The sequence below is a fragment of the Mesoplodon densirostris genome, chromosome 1, assembly GCF_025265405.1.
Source record: "Mesoplodon densirostris isolate mMesDen1 chromosome 1, mMesDen1 primary haplotype, whole genome shotgun sequence".
In the NCBI taxonomy this organism is placed as follows: domain Eukaryota; kingdom Metazoa; phylum Chordata; class Mammalia; order Artiodactyla; family Ziphiidae; genus Mesoplodon; species Mesoplodon densirostris.
Window position 1 is genome coordinate 196655933 of NC_082661.1, and position 15748 is coordinate 196671680.

Sequence of the window (15748 nt, forward strand, 5' to 3'; positions counted from 1 at the left end):
TAATAGAGTGCCTATGCATTATGGTGATACCCATGGTGGGTCTGTCATCAAGCACATCAATACGAACATTCAGACTAAAAAGGATAAACGGTTTAGGTCAGATTTTGCCACCAAATGTATTCATTGGGTTAAGCTTCCCCTCTACATTAGTTATGAAATAATTTTGTTTGCAAAGTTTTGCTGTTGTTCAGAACAGCCGTGAAGACACTGAGGCCCTGTAGGATTATTGTTGTGTGGATTAAAACAGTTACAACGCCCACCTCCTCTAGCCATCCCTGCACCTCAGGCCCACTCCGGTCCTGGCATTCATCACACTGAGTTACAATTTCCTAGGTCTGTCTCCTCTTCTAGATCGTGAGCATCTTGTGGGCAGGAATGATAGCTTGCTCCCCTGTGTATTCCCAGCATCTGGCCCATGCTGGGCACATGTCCATAAATGTGTGCAAAACACAAGTTAATGAGTCATCTAAATCTCTCCACCTGCCTGTCTCCAAGCAGGTGGAAAAGCGCACCCCAGAAGTGCTCCCTCACTTGCTCCTGAGCCCGGGTAGACATCAGAACATCAATCAGCCTATTCAGCATCATCACGATGGTGCGGGAACCTCTTTGGCACTTTCAAATACTTTTTTCATAAACACAATTCATGTCCACTAGGAATGGCCCTGACCAGGGAGAGACTTGAGAGATTAGAACTTTTGCTAATCAGCAAAGCTGTATCTGAGTCCAGACTCTTGCCTCCAGCCTTTAGACTGAAGAAGCACCTGGCAGTCCCAGGGGGCCAAGGAGGCCCACTTGTCTGTTTGCTTCTCCGGGAGCTGCTCCCACACGTCGCGCAGTCTGGGCACAGCGCCAGCGGGAGCTCTGCTTTCAGGACTTTGCATCTCTCTTTCTCTGTGAAGACTCCAAGCCTGCCTGGGTTTGGAAGGCTCTCTGCTGCCTCTTCACACTTATCTCTGAATGAGAGAAACCCAGCCCGGCTGCCCTGAGCAAGGCTGAATGAGCCCCGAGATCTAAACTGGCACGAGCTACAGCTTGAGAACCACTCGTGCTAAAATGGAAAAGGACTTGGAGAGCGCAGCGCCTTTTCAGGAGAACGGGGAGGAAGACTCAACAGCGGGAGGAACTGAAACAGCCACTGGGATTACTGTCCTAGGTGACGGTGGTCACCTGTGTCACGTGGTCACCTTTGTCACGTGGCCACATTGACAGGATGCAGGTTAGAATTAAGCCCACTGCCGCCCATCGGATGCACAGTAAACATCTAGAGCGTCTCCCCAGTGGTTGTCATCTCTTGGTGGGTCAGAATCATTTACAAGGGTCCTTGTATCTCAGGTAGCAGAGGAGCCTGGGTCCAGGATGCCCCTAAAGTGTGCCTTGTCCCAGGCAGAGCTGCACTGCGTCCCCGCCTGCCTGGTCTAAGAAGTATCTGCTCCTCAGCACATGAAGATGACTGGAAAGCCCCGACCCTCAGAGATGAAAGGGGCCTGAGAAGGGCTCCACCGACCTCCATTTTTTGGAATGGACACGTTTCCTGAACGCGGTCACATCTATATAGCGGATTTCCAGCACCAACTCGCTGTCTGGTCCTGGGAGCGATAATAATGATGCCACCGCTACTCGCTACTCGTACTGGGGCTGCCTTCCTGGAGGGGAAGATGGGGCAGGGGAAGTGCTGAGGCTGCGCGGTTGGCTGCCACACCTGAGTCCCCTCCGCAGTCCTAAGAAAGGTTTCAGGGCCCTCCTCCAAGCAGGTGGAGGTTTCTGCCTCAGGCTATTTGTTTGAGGCTTTCTCCTGAGTTTTTTTCACCTCTTCTGAACAGCTTTCCACCCCAGGGATGATCCAAGCACCTATCCCCACCATGCCCCGGGGAAACAAGCTCACTCCACGCCACAGAGCATTCCGGGTCCGATCACAGGTTCTCCTTCCACTTTAACTCTCCTCTCTCCAGTGAAACTCCCACGCCCTCGGGATCAGCCCTGTGTAAGAAGCTGTGTGCTGAGAAGGAGCCCCTGCATCTATTCCCATTCCCCAAATGCCGCCTCTTATCAACCCTAAGGAGTCTCGGGCTAGTGGAATTGGAGGCAGTGTAAAAGCCTTGCACCTGTTCTGAGACGGGGCAGGTGTGTGGGGATGTGACATTAAGCTGCTAGGGACACAGCATCACTCCCAGGTCACCTGCCTCCAGGTCAGAGCACCTCCAGCCCACAGGGTATAAGAGCTACCCGTGGCACCTGTTAAAATTCAGAGTCCGGGTCGTTCCCAGAGGTTCTCGTCCTGTAGGGCCTGGGTAGAGCTCCCGTCTGGGTAGAGCCGCCTGATCTGCACGTTGCACGAGCAACTCAGATGACCCCAATACACAGTCCGCAGACCAGCCTGACAACTACCGCCTCGCTCATTACCTATGTCTGCTTCTCAGTTTCTACCCCTTTCCGCTTCTGAAAACTGCCCCTCACAAATGTTTTCCCGCAAAGAGCTGGGGGCAGTTGGTAGGGGAAAGGTGGCCCCCGAGGTTTTCCATGTGGATGATGTAGCCAGAATTACCCCGACTGATACTGGATACTTAAGTATTTACAGATGCAATTGTCTTGAATTTGCTTCAACCTAATCCGAAAGGGGAAAAAAAAAAAGAGAGCTATAAATGATATTGCTAGGGTACCTGATGACATTTGGCTATCCACTGTGGATTAGATAATATCAAGATTGGGACTTCCATGGTGGTCCAATGGTTAAGACCCTGTGCTTCCAAAGCAGCAGGAGCCTGTTCCATTCCTGGTGGGTGAATTAAGATCCCATATGCTGCTGGGCGTGGCCAAAAAAAAAAAAAAAGATAATATCAAGGTTAAATTCCTGGTTTTGAACATTGTACTGTGGTTGTATTCTTTTTTTTTTTTTTTTTTTTTGCGGTACGCGGACCTCTCACCGTTGTGGCCTCTCCCGTTGTGGAGCACAGGCTCCGGACGCGCAGGCCCAGCGGCCATGGCTCACGGGCCCAGCCGCTCCGTGTCATGTGGGATCTTCCCAGACCGGGGCACGAACCCGTGTCCCCTGCATCAGCAGGCGGACTCTCAACCACTGCGCCACCAGGGAAGCCCTGTGGTTGTATTCTTACTGTTAGGAAATACATACTGAAGCATTTAGAGATAAAAGGACACAATATCTTTGACTTATTCTCAAATGGCTCAGAAAAAATAGTAGCCACACATATGTATACATATACACATAGAGAATATGATGGAAATTGTTCAGTCTGCATAGAGTATATGGGAGGTCCCTGGACTGTTCTTACAACTGTTCTAAGTATCTGAAATTATATATCAAAGTAAAAAGTTACCAAAAAAAATCCCCAGGTGAGGGGTGGGTGTGGGGATAGAGACTCCATTCTCTTTACTTTTATGTATGTTTGAAATTTTCTATCATTAAAACAATTCCCTGTACCAAGCCTCAGGTATGGTTTGAGTGGCACCGACCCTGGGCTGCTGGGAGCCTAGACACCGTCCACAACATCACGGGCAACGGCCTGTGAGCTAGGAGCACCACCTGGCTTAGTGGTGAGGTCCTCCACGTTCTGTCCTCCCAACTCCCAGCACTTAGCGATACACCTTCACAATCTGACTTTTCCAATGTTATTTTTTTCTGATGATTAATATCAAATCTTTTGGGGGGAATCTTACATAAAGGCAATTATAAACTAGAAAATAAAAATCACCTTTTAGACACACATTGCCTCTATCACAAAAGAAGTTTTTATTAGGACAGTGATTTACTTTCAACCCCAGAACTTAGATTGGGCCCTAATACCGTTCCTTACATGATTTAGGATATAAATTTAAGCCAGAATGACTGACTGATTTTTTTCAAAGTTCTCATTCAGTTAAAATAGAAAAGGATAGAAGCTGAAGATTATATAAATCATATGATAACAAGAAAACGCATATGCAGAGATGATATTAAAAATATTTGAGGGCTTCCCTGGTGGCACAGTGGTTGAGAGTCCGCCTGCCGATGCAGGGGACACGGGTTCGTGCCCTGGTCCGGGAAGATCCCACGTGCCGTGGAGCGGCTGGCCCTGTGAGCCATGGCCGATGAGCCTGTGCGTCTAGAGCCTGTGCTCCGCAACGGGAGAGGTCACAACAGTGAGAGGCCCGTGTACCGCAAAAAAAAAAAAAAAAATTGAGTACACCATAGGGAACTATATTCAATATCTTATAATAACCTATAATGGAGAAGAATCAAAAAAAGAATATATATATATGTGTATATATATATATATATATATATATACAAATTACTTTGCTGTACATGTGGAAGTAACACAATATTGTAAATCAACAATACTTCAATTAAAAAAAAACTGACAACCCACAAGGGCACCAACCAATCAAAACCAATCAGAACAGATTTATTTTTAGATTTAAGCCCTGCAGCTGAGCCAGATATTGACCCTTTAGCTCTTGGATTGTTGGGAATTCCAGGAGTACCAGGGAAGGCACAGTTATCCAATGATTTTAACCACTGGGTGAACACTGACTGACTTCCAGCTCTGTGCATGAAGGAATATTAGCACTAATAACTGTGGTTTATTCCAACCCTCCTGGGAGCTCTGCCAAGTTTAGGTTCATAGCCAGTGTATGCTCAGAGGGTAGCAACAACTCTCCACAGAGCTCCAGATGGAGTCAAGACCCTGGAGTAATTCAAGCAGAGCTCAAAAATGTTAATGACTCACCCACTTGTCAGGAGCTAGGGAGCCAAACACAATGGATTTGGGGGTGGGAGATGGGAGGGGGAGATATGTGGGCATTATTCACACTTGCTAGTAAGTACCTTCTTTTGCTTATAGAGACTCTAGGGCAAAACAAATGCTTTCACGGACACTCCAGTGACTCACAGGCTGAGAATAGAAACGATCTTCATTGTAACCATCTGCAAAAGCTTCTTATGAGTGTATTTATTAGAGAAGGGAATCGATAAACTACTCCAGGAAACAGTTACATTTTAGAAATTCATTTCTAATTTCATGCATAGAACTTTTAAAGAAGTAAGAGTATTTTTCACTACTACTCATGCCAAGAGAACATTAAGTTGGATAGACTACTTGGGGAAAATCACAGCTGTTCTCTGAGTTATAAAAGGTAGGAGGGGGCTTCCCTGGTGGCGCAGTGGTTGAGAGTCCGCCTGCCGATGCAGGGGACGTGGGTTCGTGCCCCGGTCCAGGAAGATCCCACATGCCGCGGAGCAGCTGGGCCCGTGAGCCATGGCCGCTGAGCCTGCGCGTCCAGAGCCTGTGCTCCACACCGGGAGAGGCCACAACAGTGAGAGGCCCGCGTACCACACACACACAAAAAAAGGTAGGAGGGTAGAGACCAGGTCTCTGCTTTTTTACACAGTGCCCGGCTCAAGACCATAGGAAATTAATTGCTTGCTTGATAAATGTTTTTTGATGATGAGGTGGAGGATGCTTTGGGAGATGGCCTTGCTCATTTAGGTCACAGGTTGCATTTACAATCATTGTCTCTTTAGGGAACCAAGCTAAAACCAATACAGTCAAATTGTGAGTGCATGATGGTATTCATACAACAGACAGTGATACAGGAAGAAAACAAGTTTAAACCTGAGTTCTAAACTCTATTCTTGTACCTCTTCATTTCCAAGTCCACTGGTATTTGATTTTTTTTTTTTTCCATTTCAAGGGCAGGGCTTCCCTGGTAGTGCAATGGTTGGGAATCCACCTGCCAGTGCAGGGGACACGGGTTTGAGCCCTGGTCCAGGGAGATCCCACATGCCGCAGAGCAACCAAGCCCGTGTGCCACAACTACTGAGGTTGGCGTGCCTAGAGCCCGTGCTCTGCGACAAGAGAAGCCACTGCAATGAGAAGCCCGCACACCGCAATGAAGAGTAGCCCCGGCTCGCCACAACTAGAGAAAGCCCGCACGCAGCAGCGAAAACCCAACGCAGCCAAAAATGAATAAATACAATTACTAAAATTTTTTAAAAAGTACCTGCTGGGTGAGGTTAAGTGGACTTTTTTTTTTTTTTTTTTGCGGTACGCGGGCCTCTCACTGTTGTGGCCTCTCCCATTGCGGAGCACAGGCTCCGGACGCGCAGGCTCAGCGGCCATGGCTCACGGGCCCAGCCGCTCCGCGGCATATGGGATCCTCCCAGACCGGGGCACGAACCCGTATCCCCTGCATCGGCAGGCGGACTCTCAATCACTGCGCCACCAGGGAGGCCCTAAGTGGACTTTTTTAAGTGGACTTTTAAATGCCCTTTTAAGTAAAATTTGAGGCAAGAGAACAGAAATCTGACCATGACGTCATCACTGACGTTCTGTGTCGCCTGAACGATGAAGACAATGACCAGCCAAGAAAACCATTCATCAGTCTGAGGAAAGTGTGTCACCATGGAAAACCTTGGTAAAGAACACATTCTAAGTCACTCATTGTCCATCCTCTTCTTTTTAATTCCATTCTCCCACAAGGCATTTAACACTTCCTTGTACCCAGAGCAACCTTCCCCAGCCCTGCTTCACCCCATAAAAACCCGGAAAAGCAATAAAGAATTCTGCAAGCTCCCCACTGAGGTCAGGGTGTCTCCCAGGTGGACACGGGTGCAGAGGGGCATGCAGATTCCTGGGGCACTGAGAAAGGCTTCTCTCTCCCCAGTCTCTTCCCCAAAATCACATGGAAAGTTCTCTCACAGGGGCGGAAACATCTTTAAATTTAAGAAACAACCTGAAAACTTTCCTTAGAAAGGAAGGCCACACAAAGATTAAACTCATTCATTCGTCTCTTCCTTCATCCATTCCCCCAGCACGGTGTATGCTGAGCAGAGGCCATTGTCAGGTTCTGGGGAGGCAGATGTGCCATGGGAGAGCTCAGAGCCTCATGGAAAAGGCAGACATTTACAACTCACTGAAATGACAGCAGGACTGGAGACAGGCTGAGCGGGGAGGGCGTCGAGGGGAAGAGCGTGCTAAAATGTGAAATCAGAGCCTTTCCAGGGAATAGAGGTGACACCAAAGAGGGAAGGTCATGAGAGGGAGTAAAGGCAGGTCCTGGAACAGAGGTGTTGGCTGTCCCAGCAGCCATGCCCTCTTCTCCCTTCCCCCAGAGCCTGGGTTTTGTTTGGCTCTTAACCCCCGCCTCATGTGGCATGTGGCTCAGTGGCTAACCCTGATTAGCCTGAATCCCTTGCCAACGATGGTTTAACAAGGGACTTGGGACACAATCCTGCAAGTGAGACTTGAGGAGACATCAGCTGGGAGATGACCAGGAGAGAGCTTCTCTCTGATGAGACTTCAGGAAGAGGCAGCCTCTCTCTTCTTCTGTAGGACGTGGTTGTAACTCCTGGAACTCTGGCAGCCATCTTGTAACCACAAGGAAAACTAAACTCCACAAGGCCACCATGGCAGAAATGAAACCTGCTCTTTGGTGTTATTACTGAGTCATCCCACAAGTGCCCTACCTTAGGATTACTTACCAGTGAAATTAGAAATTTTCTTTATCTCTTATGCCATCCTAAGTTGAGTTTTGTGCTACTTGCAGCCAAAAGCATCCTTTGTGGAAGGTGGCCCTTTCCTGAGGCCTACGCACCTTTACCAGTTCATCTGTTAAATAGACAAGCTGAATTCCCAAGGGCCATGCACAGAGACTTCCTGCTGTTTTTCTCCAGCTCTACTCATGAAAATAAAATTAATTTTCTAGCCCATGAATTAAACATCACTGCTGCCAGCTGAAAGATTTTAGCAACAGCCTTTTGTTGGCAAGAGAAGCAGGATCCCGACATGTTCTAAAATAAGCTACAAGGAGGCAGGAGGGGAGGAGGGGAGGCAAAGGGGAGGAGGCCATTAAACGGGAAAAGAAAGAGTTGCCAAATCCCACCCGTGTCCAGCTTCTCTGAACCGTCGGCCTGTGGCCTGACTTGAGGGAGTGCTTCTCTAAGTTCAGCTCACATGGGTCACCTGGAGACCTTATCAGTACAGGTAGTGATTCAATAGGTCCAGGGTGGGGTCTGAGAGTCTTTCTTTTTAACAAGCTCCCAGGTGATGTTGCTGGACCACAGCCTGCAGCGACGCACAAAGCCCTCCGTAATAAGCTGCAGAAATGGGAAGCAGGACATTAAGAAGGAGGGTAGTGGGGCTTCCCTGGTGGCGCAGTGGTTGGGAGTCCGCCTGCCGATGCGGGGGACACGGGTTCGTTCCCCGGTCCAGGAAGATCCCACATGCCGTGGAGCGGCTGGGCCCGTGAGCCATGGCCACTGAGCCTGCACGTCTGGAGCCTGTGCTCCACAACGGGAGAGGCCACAGCGGTGAAAGGCCCGCGTACGGCAAAAAAAAAAAAAAAAAAAGAAGGAGGGTAGTGAGAACCAGCTGTTTAAGCTCAGGTTCAAGGGAGCAAGTGAGGTGAGAAGAACTCCCCTACACACCTGTACCTTTGAGAAACAGAGGAAAGAGGAACACAGGAGGAGGAGAGAGCCCTGGGTCTGGTGTGCCTGTGCTATGATACCCTTGGGGCATTTTAGTAATTTCGTCCTGGGACAATACCCCTGAATCTGTGAGATCAAAGGCCCAGCTGAGACATTATTTCTAGCTCTCCCTCAGCTCTGGCCAGCCTGAGGGAGGTGCCCGGTCCCGCTGCACACCTGCTCCGAGGTGTCTGCCTCAGGGTCTTTCCTGAAAATCTTCAGACTCACTCAGCCCACTGCCATGTGTGTGGTCTCGAAGTTATACACCAAGAGCCACTGGTGTGTGAGGGGGGTGAGAGGAGGTGTGAGGCAGGGAGAGGCTAAAGGGCAGCCTCTCCGAAAGCCTGACGTCCTCCCAGTCTTCGTGGTCCTGCTGAATCTTCCTGCCCTGGATCTGGGCCCTGATCACCTTCAGCCTCCCTGATCCATCAGGTCCTTGACTGGCTCTCCTCTCTAGCCTCGGGAGCTCTGTAGCCTGTGGCTACAATGCCATCTCACCCAAACCCCTCGGCCAGCCAGCCTCGGGCCTACTGGAGGCTCAGTCCAGCCACCTCCTCCTCTGGGAAGCCGCCCCAACTCCCCCAGGCTGGCACCTGCAGCTAATGCTGCCTTGGCGGTTCTCACCTATGCACCCGTCTGTCTCTCCAACTGGCCTTAAGTGCCGCGAAGTCAGGGATGGTGTCGGTGCCTGGCAAGTAATGGGTGAGTAATAAGTATCACTGAATGTGGATAAGGGAATTAAATAATGGTTCTCAGCCCCGCTGTGCATCAGAAACACCTTAATGCCTTTTTCAAAAAAATTAAAAAGCCAGGACCTCACTCCTAGAGATTCCAGTGCAGTAGGTTCAGCGGGGGGGCCCAGGCTTCTGAATATTTCAAAAGATCCCCAAGTGATTCTGATATGTTTTGACAATAGTTGAAAAGGAAAAAAAATGAATGAATTAGTGGACAAATGTCTATGTGACTGCACGTGCAACTGTGAGGCTCTCTCTCGTGGCCGTTCACACTCAGAGTGAACAAACGGCAGACATGTATGAGGGGGGATAGCGGGTCCCTGTTGGGGTGGCCACCAGCCCATTGCCAGGGAAAACAAAGTCAGAAAACCAACGGCTTTACCCCTGACCAGGGCTTTCTGACAACCAGGGGGCAGCCGGAACAAGTCCCAGCCACCACAGGGAGAGCTAAAGGAAGGGAAGGAGCAAAGGGAAGTGCCAAGGGCCAAGTTCCTCACTCTCCTTCCTTTCACTCCAGCTGCGAAATGCCGCTGGTTGTACTGCAGTTCTCACTGTGCAGCTGGGGACGCTGAGGCTAGGGCGGGTGAGCGATCTGCCCAAGGCGATAGCTGGGGAGCTGGGCCTTGAACCCACATCCTCTGACTCTAACGTCCATACTCTTAACCTCAGGGTGGCACTTCCACAGAAGCAGGACATGTCACAGCAGAGGGATGGCGAGACTGAACACCAGAGACTACAGAAAGTCGAAACAAATGCTCAACAAGAACAATGCCAACCAAAGACGATGTTGCCTTTTATAAAAATTTAGAGAAACCACCATGACCGTGTCACCCTTTTGTAAATCCCTCAGTGACTTTTCCAAGCAATTATTATGATTTTATAGAATACACAAATCGGGACAAGATGCGAACTAAATGTTACACGAGGTCAGGATCATTTATTTGGATGTAAAGGCTATGCCTTATATTTGAGCCACAAGAACTCCAAGTTCCAGAAAAACAGACACGGAAGCCCTGCGGGTTCCCTGAGGCCTGGCCCACGGTGGGGCTGGTAGTAATAGAGAGCATTGCGTGTCTATCCTCTGGCACCAGTTTGACATTTGCCCTGACTCTTAAAACAACTTTCAGCTCAGTATTATCATCCCTATTTCAGAGACCAGGAAACCGAGGCTCACACACTGGAAAGGAACCTGCCTGAAGTTGAACTAAGTGGCAATGCTGGGATTCCAGCTCTGGTTTCTACTCTGCAGAGCGACTTCACATTTCAGGATGACAGTGCAGTTGGCAGTGACCTTGACCAGTGTTAGAAAAAACCCGAGTTAATAATGTTAACCTCAACCTATATTTATATTTGTTTAGACTATTAAGCCAGCAAAAGCACACCCCATTCTCTCAGGTTTCGCTGCACTCCACCCAGCCTTGGGTAGGGTTCTTAGTGCTTGCCTGGTTATTAAAAATGCAAGAGTTGCAACAATGGGCTGGGAATTACAAGGTTTAAAAGGAAGATTCATTTATGTTTTTCAGTTTTTTAGTAGTTTGAGCATTAAAGATTAAAAAAAAAAAAAGATGATTCAAGGAGACAGACACAGGGGAAAAAGTCAAAACTGAGACCCTAAGACATTTAGGAGAAATGATTTGGCCCTGTTTTTACAGCAATTGTAACTGGCTCTGCTCAAAAAGCCCCAAAGAAAACACTGAAGACCAGGTGAGTTATCAGCTGAACAAAAAGATTCTTATTTACAAAATAGTGGCCTTCTGGAGGAAAATAGGGGGAAGAGACGATGAAAGAGAAGGGAATGGGGGAGGGAGGAGGGACAGGGGGATCTGTGTTCATTTCTCTTTGGAGACTTTGAGAAAGAACCCTTGTTTCCCAAGCCAAAGCAATCTTTTCCATGCAAGAGGGGCAACGAAGCCATGTTGTGTGCCAGCTTTGTAGAATTCATTGTGCTGCAAGAGGGCCTTTTTTCCTTCTAGTAAAGAAAAAAAGCCAGTATCAGGACCAATAATAATAAGAGCAGCTAACAATTACTGGACATCAGCCAAGGTCCAGGCACTGTGCTAAGTAGTTTACACCTATTATCGAATTTAATTCTCACAACCTCATGAGCAAGGAGTATTGATATACCCATTTTACAGGTGAGAACGCTGAGGTCTGGAGATGTTCATTTGCCCAAGGCCATGCAGCTGGTAAGTAAGTAGGAGAGCAAGGATTCACATTCTCAGTTGTTTCTCTTCTGAGCTGTGCTCACCCTAGAAAACCCGGAGGTAAAACAGAAGTCCATGGACAGGCATTCTAGGAGCGCCTCAACAATGTTAGGTATTTGATGGAAAAAGAAGCACAGCAAAGACATCAGGACCATCAAAGGTGTGGATTCAGGTTATCCAAGGCCTGACCGAAGACAGCTCATCTTTGGGCAACTCTCAGAATTGGACAGAATTTGACTGATGGACCGGTACCTTCCAAACCCCAGCCTCTCCTGACCCTCCCTCCTGCTAGACTGCCTTGTCAATTCCTTCCACTGCTCAGATTCCTCACCGTAGGCTGTGTTCCAGCAGCCTGAAGGGCACCAGAGAATCCTGTATCTACCTTAGCAACGGTCACATTTGCCCTGGGGCAAGATGGAAGGGAGCAGGGCATATTACTGTTTTGCATGCCAGATACTGTCACTGAAATTGTCATGATGTCACCAAGGCATATTTAGGGGATTCGGATGACATTTCAAGGGAAACCAGAAAAGTCCCTCATGTTTTTGGAAACCAATGGCCAGAATGCCTGGAGACAGGGCATTTTGCTGGGAAGGAGCACTAGGACCTTGACCTCGACGCCACAACTGTTGCCCCTCACTCCCCTATTCCGCTCATCTTGGGATTCAGGGCATGAACAACTGCCCCTTTGGCCCAAAGCCCTCAAAGCAGGCACTTTTGTGAGCTCAGGGCTTCAGGCGAAGATTTTTCCTCCAGCTGGAGGTCGTGTTCTGTCCTCAAAAGTCATAAACTCATCCCTCAGGACCTGTGGGCACCAAGAGCATTCCGTTCTGACAGCCTGCCCACTCAGAAAACTGCAAGGATAAGAAGAGAAAACAACTTGCTCTGGGCCCAAGGAGAGTCATAAAAAGGTGGGGAGTGAGGCAGTGGAGGAGGTCTGGACTGAACGACTTGATGGGATCTTTCATGGATGACATTTTACTGCCACGCAAATTACTCTTCACACAACTGAACATCTAAAACATCCTCTGCTGGGTGCTCTGCATGGATGCCTCCTGTTTCCAGGGCAACCATACCTGGGGTGGAGGGTGGCAAGCAAGAATAGATGGGCTAGTTAAGCCTACTGCCTTGACAACTCAGGTCCCTGAAGTGGATGAACAGCCCACTGGTGCATGAACTCCGTCCTAACACTAGACAGAGCCAGTGGGAGAGATGATGAAAAGGGCATCCAGTGGGGAGAAACCTACAGCTCAAGGCACCAGGGCTTTCAATGAAAATAACCCTGATCAACAGTCTCCCTATAGACTCTAGCCATCAGCACACTGATCTTAGCTGTCTCTCTCCCTCACTTCTTCTCTCACAAGATATCCATCAGATAACATTCACTGACTTGGAATGTTTCTAAGTCATAAGTTTGAATCTTGAAACTACAATATCCACCACTGTCGGCTCTTTTTCTGTTTGTTTGGGTTTTTTTTGGAGAGGGGAGCAATGAAACCCTGGTAGGGGGTGAATCAAGATTCAGGGAATGGAGCTGATGAAAAGTAGCTAAGGCAGAAGACTATGCAGGAAGGCACAAGGATGGGCTTGGCAACATCACCCACAAAGGGGAACCCAGATTCCTGCAGTGTGTTGACTTCTCCGGGGAAGCTGGAGGAGTTTGAGGCCGAGGACGGTGTCTTCTGGCCAAGGTCTTTCAGAAGAAAGATTCTGTCTCCACCACAGTGAGTGGCCTGGAAAGGGCAGAGGTGAGTGGCAAACCTGGAGAGGAGGCCTTGTCCTTGTGGCTCCTGGTGGGATGCCAGAACCAGTGGGTGGGTGGCTGTAAGGGATGGAGCCTGTGGGTCTGTGGAGCTCCAGGCATGTAAGACAATATTTTAAGTGCTCACTTCTCCCTGAGCTCTCTCTGACACTGCAGCTATTAAAGCTAAGCCCCAATCCCCTGGAGGCAGGTGAGCTCTGAAGTCCAAAGGCACAGCCCTGCCCCTGCAGGGAGAAGGAGTGGGGTGGAGAGGGAGAAGCTCCCTGGAGGATCCAGGGCAATAAGGGTTTTGTTTGGCAGGTGGGGGGAGTGTGTCCATGAAGCAATGACTGAGCATCTCACAATCTAGTCATCTGGAGGTAAAGGAAGAAAGAAGACAGGGAGAATGAAACCAACACATAACAGCAAAGAAGATGGTGAAAAGGACACTGAATTGACGAGGTGTACTGAGCAGGGGAGGGCTGAGCAGGGAGATCACCCAAAGCTTAGGGGGCTCTGGGAGGCTTCACAGATTCCCAAAGACACCCCGCCCCTCTCATCATTCCTCAGCTCTGCTCAGCCACACTCCCCTAAGAGGCACCCATCTTCTGGAAGAGTTTGCTTCTGAGAGCAGGGACTGCAGAGTTTCAGGGGAAGGCTTGGAACCCAGTGGCCCCATTATGAACCCAGGCATTTGGAGCTGGCACTATGCTAAATAAGACACCTTGCAGAAAGAGGTTTTCTTATTTTCTTCCTTCCTCTTCCCCTCTGGGAATAAAAGTAGGTTGTGTTTCTCCTGCCCCCATTCCTCGGCGATCTCGGAAAGGAGAGCTGAAAGGGCTTCTTGGATCACCTCGTCCAATTCTCAGCCCAGGATATCAAGGCCAGCGCCTTTTGTCTCGGCTAACGTGGCCACTGCAGGGACTGAGGCCAAAACCAGTTGCTGGGGCAGGGGGTGTTGGAAGTGGTTCTGAGGTCAGCCACTGGAGTCACGTAGGGCAGGCACTTGGCCCCCGGGCCCCGGGACGTGGGGGGGATTGGGGAGGGGGGTGGTCCTGGGCTCCCTCCCATGCCGGCAGGGTTGGGGGTGCTAGGAAAGAGGGTGGCGAGAGGGAGAGCTACAGGTGCGGTGACAGACAGGCACTGGTCAGAAGGGATAGGTCCCGGAGGGGATCTGCTCGGCCACGGTCTGAGCTTTGTGCCGGGGGCAGAGCGCTCTCGCCGCGGGGTTGGTGTGCTCGCCGAGAAACTTCTGGGACCGTAGAAGTGCAACTGGGCACAAAAGATCACGGAGGGGGCAGGGATGGGGGCCTTGCAGGGGCAGGAAGGGAACTGATGTCTTCCATCTCCTGCGCGAACATCTAGACTGATCCGGTGCCGGGTCTCTCCCCCCCGCTCCAACTCCCTTTCTTGTCCTCAACTCGGCCCCAAGGTCCGTGGCCCACAGAGGAGACTGAGAAGCCGAAGGGCGGCAGAAAGGAGCGCCCCTGGGACCCGCCTGGGCGACACAATCATCCCATCGGTCTCCCCGCCCTGGAACCCGGGTTCTGCCGGTGTGCCGCTGCGCACAGCGGTGGCGCCGAAGGACCCCGAGTCCATCCAGGCGCCGCCAAAGGCGCCTGCTCAAGCAGACAGCGGGGGAGGCAGAAGTTGAAAATATCAGCACAGAAATACCTGCCTGTCCCAAAGGCCGGACGACTGCAGGCCGGGGAACCGGGGCTCGTGGTGGGGAGGCGAGCGGAGAGCGGAGGGGGGCTCCGCACCGCCCGAAGCCAGCGGCGACCCGCGAACCCGCGCGCCCCGGCGCCGCCTCGCCCCGGTGCCCGGGGCGCAGGGGGCGCCGGCGGGACTTACCCCAGAGCAGAGTGAGCGGCTGGGCTTTGGGGATGAGCACCAGGGAGTACACGGCCCCCAAGTGGAGCAGGCTCATCAGGAAGACGTTCCTCCAGACGATGTCCTGCCGCTGCCCGCGCGCGCCGGGCTTCTCCCGGCCGCCGCCGCCGCCCTCCGAGCCCTCGACCCCGAAGCCCACACGGATTTCCTCCTTGGCGTTGCGGAAGGGGACTTTCGCCTCGCCGGCGGCCGAGCCTGGCATGGCTGGGGAGAGGCGGGCGCTCGTGGCAGCGGCAGCAAGCTGGCGATCAGCCGGCGCGGAGCTCTCCGGTGCGGGCGACGGCTTCTGCCTTTTAGGAGAGGATTTCCGCACCTCCCGTCCCCGCCTTCCCGACGCTTCTCTGCTTCCTTCTCTCTTCTTCTGGCGTTCAGCGTGGCTTAAGGATGCAAATCTTGGCGCCCGGCATCTGTTGCTGGCGAGTCACCCTTACCGCTGCCGGGGCTGAACTCTGCGGCGAGGAACAGGAGGCGAGCGCCAGGGGCTGGAGGGGACGCAGGGCGGGGGGGGAGGGGGGTGGAAAGAGCCGAGAAAGCGGCGGGGGAGGGCGCGCTCCGAGGGAGCTGGGAAGAAAGACCTGCATAGCTACAGCCAATCAGGATCGCTTGTGGGGCTCTTAAAGAGAAAGGCGCCCCCTGGGCCTCCGCTGCCCGGGCTCCCCGGGGCCGGACGGGGCATACTGCTCGGCGGGCAGTGGGCAGCCTCCGCCCGCGGGTG

General features: G+C 51.2%; 1 protein-coding gene across 1 annotated transcript in view; it reads right to left on the bottom strand.

Moving 5' to 3' along the window:
• Window positions 1–15531, bottom strand: part of SCD5 (stearoyl-CoA desaturase 5) — a 166048-nt gene extending 150517 nt beyond the window's left edge. Inside the window, exon 1 of the mRNA XM_060093328.1 lies at window positions 14995–15531. Within this exon, the coding sequence (XP_059949311.1) occupies window positions 14995–15235 (241 nt within the window). The 5' untranslated portion in view covers window positions 15236–15531. The remainder of the gene's footprint in view (window positions 1–14994) is intronic.
• Window positions 15532–15748: the final 217 nt, after the last annotated feature.